This window comes from Montipora foliosa, chromosome 2 (genome assembly GCF_036669935.1).
Source record: "Montipora foliosa isolate CH-2021 chromosome 2, ASM3666993v2, whole genome shotgun sequence".
NCBI classification, from domain to species: domain Eukaryota; kingdom Metazoa; phylum Cnidaria; class Anthozoa; order Scleractinia; family Acroporidae; genus Montipora; species Montipora foliosa.
In genome coordinates, this window is record NC_090870.1 from 57,717,731 (window position 1) to 57,725,230 (window position 7,500).

Sequence of the window (7,500 nt, forward strand, 5' to 3'; positions counted from 1 at the left end):
CGATTTAGTCTTTGGTGATCCCGAACTCAACTCTTGCCTCTTGTCGTTAGGATTCCCATTGTTTGCATCCATGAGATTGTAATTTAAAAGTGCTATTTTCACTTCCCTGTAATCCATCTAAGCGTTAGCCTACACAACGACGGAAAAACTGACCGTAGCCACGCTACTACTGGGTATTCTATACAGCAGTTCACGGCAACTAATACTGTAACGAAAGGGGTTCGATGTTGCATTAAAACTTGGCCATTAGCACTTATATTTCAACAGAGAAATCTATTTAATTGACTGGAATTTCAAGTCCCATCTTTATTCCATCTGAGCGTAGCTCTAGTCTGAATGGAAAGGAGTTCACACAAGGACATGGAAAAACCGTCTCTGACTTGGGTTGGATTAACGTATTTATGATTAATTTGAAGTGTGACTTTCTATATACGGCAAACATAATCCGGCAGTTAAGTGCAACTTTGAATTTCATCACTTAACCACAGAGCGCACTATCTAATAAAATGTATCTTTTTCAGTTTGTGGCGAGTGGCAAATGCCAGACTATCCTCAACGAGGTCATTTACTTCCAGTGGCGAGGTTGGCAGAAGAAGAACCGAACACCAAAAATTCTATGGTCTATCGTCCAGCTGCTGCTTTTCTCCATTCCCGGTATTCCTCTCGTCTATATGATATTGCGATTGTCTAAGGAACGCTGTGGAGTGATTCCGACTTGCCAGGAATGCCGACCCGGTATAGGAATGCGAGAAGGACAGAGAGGTTGCGGTGTTTTTCGACAGTTGTTCGAGCATCCCTATTCCAAGTTTGTCAACCACACCATGTTTTACTTGGTTTTTCTCGGCTTCTTGATCGCAGCATCGTTTGAGGAAGAGTTTGGAACAACAGACACAGGACTAGTGTGGATCGGTCAGATATATCTCCTATTTTTATTCAAACTCAGATTTTGGAGTATCTTGTCATAACTAGCTAGCATCTTCAAACATTTACCATCCCAACCATAACACACAACAAAGTACATATCAAGGCAACACTGGCAATGCTATGCCCTTTTATTCGAATAGTGAGTGAGGTCTTTAACGTCCCACATGGCTATGAACATTGAGGGGCAGTGAGATGGGGCCTACGATCTATCTTCTTTATCCGAGAAAACTAGATTTCAGGGGAGCAGGGATGGCGCAGTGGAGAGAGCACTCGCCTCTCACCAATAAGGATGGGGCTCGATTCCCAGACTTGGCGCCAGCTGCAGATATGTGTTGAGTTTGTTGGTTCTCTACTCTGCTCCGAAAGGTTTCTCTCCGGGTACTCTGGTTTTCCCCTCCCCTCAAAAACCAACGTATGATTTGATTTCTATGTGCAGTGTCCCAAAATAGTGGCCTAGCGCTAAAAGACTTGACACTTTTGTTTTCTTTTGTTTCCTTTTCTGTCTACATCTCCAGCACTTTCTAAGAATTCATGCCGTCCCAAAAGTTGCAGGTCTCTGAATCAGTTGAATGAATGTGTCCACACCAATGGTCCTTAGATTTTCTTTTAACCTCAGCGGTATTGTTCCCAATGCCCCCAGCACTTTGGGTACCTTTGTCCTTACGCCCCACATCTTTCGAATTTCTTCCGCGAGGTCTTGGTAACTCTCAACGTTTCGTCTTCTTTTACTCTCACCCTTCCATCTCGTTGCTTTGTTTGCACATTCTGCATGTGGGATCGGCCTGTGACCTGTCGATCATTGCTTTTACGTAGTAAATAACAATAAGAGACTCTGTTTCTCTTTTAAGCTTTCCTTCTTTCAACCAACCCTTTCATTTATCATCATCATCATCATCATTATTATTATTATTATTATTACTATTATTATTATTATTTCCACCTTCACAGGCTGATCATTGCCGCTACAAAAAACTGAGGAAACGGGTCAAAACCTATGACCAAGGGTTCCACACGATCTCTTCTCCTTGCATTATGTATCAAGCACCTTTCTCAGAATCCTAACAGTGCAGTATTTTGTAGGAATGCTGTTCGGAGTGTAATGCCCAGTTTCCCAATCCAGTCGCCTAACTTTCTTATTACTCCACCTAGGGCGCCAACAATTACTGGTATTACCTGAGCACTTTACAAATTCCACATTCTCATAATTTCTCTCTTCAGGTCTTGGTATTTTTTAACCTTTTCACCCTCTTTTTCATCGAGTCTTGACTCTTCGGGGATAGCGGTGTCAATAATAAAGCAGTACTTCTCTTCCTTATTGATGATTACGATGTCAGGCCTTCTAGCTTCAATAGCATGGTCACCTTGGATATAGACACCCCACAAGATCTTGATTCTTTCGTTGTCCACTACACTCTAAGGTATATGCTCATACCACTTTTCGCTCCGCTCTAATCCGTATTTCTCACAGTTTCCAGTGGATCGTCCTTGTAACATTGTCATGTCTGCGTTTGTATTACTTCTGAGCTAACTTCTTACACCCGCTCACAACGTGATTTGACATTCTCAACCTTCTCACCACACAATCTACACAAGGGGGCCTCCGCAGTCTTATCAATATGATGTTAAATGCTTTTAGTCCTAATAGCTTGCTCCTGAACAGCACTTTCAGATCCGCATGTCTCAACCATTCCCACGTTCCCACAACATCTGTCACGTCTGGCATATATCTCATATTCTTCCCCTTCCAATTCCTTAACCTCTCCTCATGCCAAGCCTTCTTGAACTCGTTGCTTTCTACTCTTTGTTCGTACTCAATGACATCAGTGGCTTTGACGCATCCAAGTAGATCCTCTTGCGAATTCTTCACATACCATCCCAAGCTATTTTCTTCACGCCTAACACACCCCTCGCAGCTGATTAATCCGCGCTCACCTTTCGCACGTGTCAGGTACAACCTGACAACATTCCTCTTGGGATGAAATGCTCCATACATGGTCAGGATGTTCTAGTCTTTCTATCCAGAGTTCTCAATTCATTGTCTCTCCATTTGATTATACTAGCTCCATATCTCATGACCGCCACAGCCCACGTGTTTTAAAATTGCTTGGATCTTATTCTTGCCGTTTAATTTACCCCTCAGTACCATCTTCAGTCTCCTCTTATACTCGTTCTGACACTGAATCTTCATCTACCTTTCTTTTACACAGTCTAATTCTAGAATCCCCAAATATCAGTATCCATCCTTGTCTCTGTGTTTCATTGCCTGGCCATCTGGAAGGGTTACGCCATCCATCTTCACAACCTTACCTCTCTTGAGAACCAGTACACAACACTTCTTCAACCCAAAATCCATCCCAATATCCTCGCTGAACTCATAAACTGTCTGCACTAGTGAATGGATTTGATACCCTTGTCAAACAGTTTCAAGTCATCCATAAACAATAGATGATTAACTTTGTACTGTTTATGGTCCCATTCATAACATACCTTTACCCCTCACAGGATCAAGGTCAGTGGTATCATACACAGGACAAACAACAGCGGTGACAGACCGTCTCCCTGGAAGATCCCTCTTCTTACGTCTACATCTCCCAATGACTGCCCACATGAAGTCAGCTCTAACTTTCAATTAGCCATACTTTACCAGCATACTTTACCAGTAAGGAACGTTCTAACATTCTCTGCAACACCAAACAATTATTATTATTATTATTATTATTATTATTATTGTTGTTGTTATTATTATTATTATTTATTATTATTATTATTTATTATTATTATTATTATTATTATTATTATTGTGTATTAATGTGCTGAAAGCATTAAATGAGTTTATATTTGTTTCTCTTCCAGAGTGGGTCATCCTTGGATTTGTGGTTGGCCTTCTTGTGCAAGAATTCCTGGAGTTCTGGAGAGAAGGATGTTTCATTTACTTTTCAAAATGGTGGAATGTTGTGGACACGATGATCATCCTCCTCTTTGCGTCTGCTTATTCTATATGGCTTACTTCCTTCGCCTACTATGGCAAACAATGGAAACCTGAGAAAACTTCATTCATCATTGCAGATGTCTTCTTCTCTAGCGGCATCGTCATGGCATTCTTTCATTTAACACATGCCTTTCAGGTTAGTGATCAAATAAAACGTTTTTGTCTTTTGCCGTTTACTGATGATGGTACTTGATGCTCTCTTTTTACAACAATTCAAAACCAACAACATAAAGACTTGACAACATGAAGTATAAGTACAAGATACCTCTCACACAGTATTGAGAAAATAATTCGTTTTAATTTTTAAAGTTACCATCAGCCTGAATGTAGGTTCTTCGAATTAATTGGGAAGTCGGTTGATGTCTGGCTTAATGCTCTTATGCCTACAAAATTAAATGACTTTTTTTCCAAATCAATTACTAATATATTTAATAATTTCTCTGTTTTTTAAATTCGGTTACTTCCGACAATTATGCCACCCACATCCACCATATACTATACAAATTCACCAGTAACAGCAAAGCAAAATATACTGATTAAGAAAGGACAAAACTATTAAAGAACAGGACTAAACGTACAAGCTTAATATATTTTTCTTGTCTTGAGGAGGGCAAACGTGGCGTGATAAACCCAAAAATGGTTTCTTTTTTCTTTACTACTCTTCTCAACCGGTGAACCCGATGGAATTCACTCACGGGGTTGTCTACTATCTCAAACGTCTCCTCGACAATATAGTTCAGTAGCAACTCTTTGTTGTTCTTTTTCTTCCTCTTCGCTTTCTGTTGCATAATGATTACGATGGCAATGGCAATACTCTTTTCCCTAGATGGCCCAGAAAATGATGCCTGCTGGCATCATTCTTGTAGGATTCGTAGAACGCCGCCGTTTCCACCGATTAGTGTGATTGTGTGAAATGTCGCGGGTTTACTGGGGAGATATGGCCCCAGTTTCCTTGAAAATCTCGGCTCTGTAGCTTTCATTACGCTTACATGACAAGCATTCTACTTCAAGCAATTATTTGAAGCCCTGTGAATGCAAAATGTCCAGCCGATCGCGAAACGGTTGAACTAAAGTTTTTCAGCCAGAGAATAACACTACAGGCATCGGAAAGGAAAACGAAAAGGATTTAGGTTTATTGGATGGAATTCCAAGCCTTGAAACCGCAGAAAAGGTAGGATTATTTTTGCAGCCGTAAATTTGCATAAAATCGCCTCGTGTTTTTCTCATCGCACAAAAATGTGTTTTCGCTCACAATATTTGCTTACCTTGATTACATGTCCTGCGAATTTTTTTATCCTTTAGGATGAACTTTCCCTCGAAAAATTGGTAATTTGGGTGGTTTTTGGCCGACAGAGATCAATTGTTCGTAACGTGTTTTGCCTCGTTGCCGTAAGCAACGGGTTGCAAATTTGACACTTATTATCGGATTATCATATTACATGTTATCGCTAATCGGATTTTCTTCGAGGGCTAGCTCCGAGCCATTTAAATGGATTCTCGATCGGAAGGTACGTGGAGAAGCGTGAATCTTTCGACCTTTGTGTGGGCTGCCTGTGTGGTCCCTTTGTGTGGGTACCCTGTGATAAAATGACGAAGACTCTTATTTTGCATCCAAAAATTCGTAATCAATGTTAAAATGACCAAATTTGTGTGGAAAACTGATTTTTGTGTTGATTTTTTTTCCTTTTTTTTTTCCTTTATATTTTCATAAAATGTTGTAGTGCTCTGAAAGAAGTTATAAGTTTTTGGAAAGCTTATTTTCTTAGCTTTAAATGATGTATTGCTTTCCCCTTAACTTTGAATACTTTTTGAAAAAAACAAACATTTTTTTGCGATGGCTGATTTCGCGCGGCTTTCTCTTGGATGGTAACTAGGGAAAAGAGATAGATGAATGGATAATCTTTATTGCCATCCATAAGCTACTACAAAAAAAAAACTATATTCATAGTTGTATATGTGAGTGAATTTTGTCCCCTACAGTACTTGTTTGATTGCACGTTCAAACAGCCAGAGGAACTCTACCTGCCTTACATCACACGAAAGGCTGTTCCATGTCACCTCTCTTTAGCTACATGTAAAACAAATTTTGTGTCACACATAATGGTTCTCAGCTACTTATAACGTTTCGATTGTTCTTTGAGTTCTGAGAAGGCTTTATGTTGTTGCGTGTGATATTTTATAAATGAAAACTTGCTCGACAACAAAGAGTGGTTTTTTTTCGAGATTTTGAACTTAATTGCATGTCAACTTATTCAACAATAAGTCTCTCGACTACTGCTATTCCTATTAAATGATAATAATTTTTGTTGAATATCGCAAATGTGAAGCATGGTATCTTCTCACGGAGTATTTACTTCAAGTCTGTGGGCTGTTAAGTCACTTACCCAATATCAAAATTTGTTTTCCCTCCAAAATTTTGCATTAGCATTGTTTCTAATTTCTCTTGCGACCATTGTAAGTCACAAGAGAAAATAAAAACAATGCTTATGCAAAGTTTTGGAGGGACAAACACAGAGTATTATGGTATATTTGCTAGTGGCTAATACGATACTGAGAACTGATCCCATTCTTAACATGCGAGACTCTTATTACGATGCGGGTATCTTTCCTCTCTGTTGGCAGGTGGACTCCGTCCTAGGTCCCTTGCAGCTTTCGCTGTACAGAATGCTTCGAGACGTTTGGAAATTTCTTCTGTTGTTTCTTCTGCTCTATATATCCTTTGCCACCGGATTGACCAAGATGTATTCCTACTACGTTGCGTCTCAGATCAAACTAGAACAGCGGAACATGACCCATCACGAAAAGTGGCATCCTTACGCCGAGTGAGTGTCTACGCACATGCGTGCTTCTTTTGAAGCATTTTACTGTTGAGAAATAATTAATAACACAGACAGCATGAACTCTGAGAAGCGCCACCCGCGAGTAAACCCCACCTTAACCCCTCCATAATAACCCCAAATTCAAACAACAATTTGTTCCATATTGCGCATGCCCACTGATTCAGTTTGAGACCATTTGACCATTTGACGGGAGTTAAAAGAAACAAAGAAGTAAGCATGTCTTATACATACCATTGGTGCTCAGGTACAATAATAGAATCTCAAGTTTTTAAGTGAATAAAATATGATGAACACGAGTGGGTGCTCTGTGGGACATTTCCACTATGGCGAGTTATACTTCTAAGGTTCAGTCGTTGGTTTAACCTCACGACCTGTACCCAACAGGTTACCTGGCTAACTTCCGGATTTATCTGGTAATGATATTATGACAGTGATGGTGATGCCTGTTTGTTTGCTTCACAGCCATGTGAATACGGGACGTGACCTGTTTTGGTTGATTCTTGGTGTCTTCGACGAAAACAAAATAGTTGTGAAAGATCCTGCTTTTCACGCCGTTTCTTTGGTTGGTCATCTTTTCATCATTGTGTACGCTGTCTGCATGGTGATCGTCGCCCTCAACATGTTAATCGCTATGATGAGCAAATCCTTTGAAGATATCAAGGTAACGATTTAACGTTAAATCGTGAGCCCCAAAATTAAACTTTACACTTTTTCTACGCAGGATTTACGTTATATCCTGCGCGTAAT

General features: G+C 40.0%; 1 protein-coding gene across 1 annotated transcript in view; it reads left to right on the top strand.

The window, feature by feature from the left end:
• The window catches only part of LOC137993667 (short transient receptor potential channel 4-like), a 34,959-nt gene that overhangs the window by 20,026 nt on the left and 7,433 nt on the right, over positions 1–7,500 (top strand). Inside the window, exons 2-5 of the mRNA XM_068839634.1 lie at positions 522–909; positions 3,778–4,049; positions 6,536–6,735; positions 7,216–7,414. Coding sequence (XP_068695735.1) covers positions 522–909; positions 3,778–4,049; positions 6,536–6,735; positions 7,216–7,414 — 1,059 coding nt within the window. The remainder of the gene's footprint in view (positions 1–521; positions 910–3,777; positions 4,050–6,535; positions 6,736–7,215; positions 7,415–7,500) is intronic.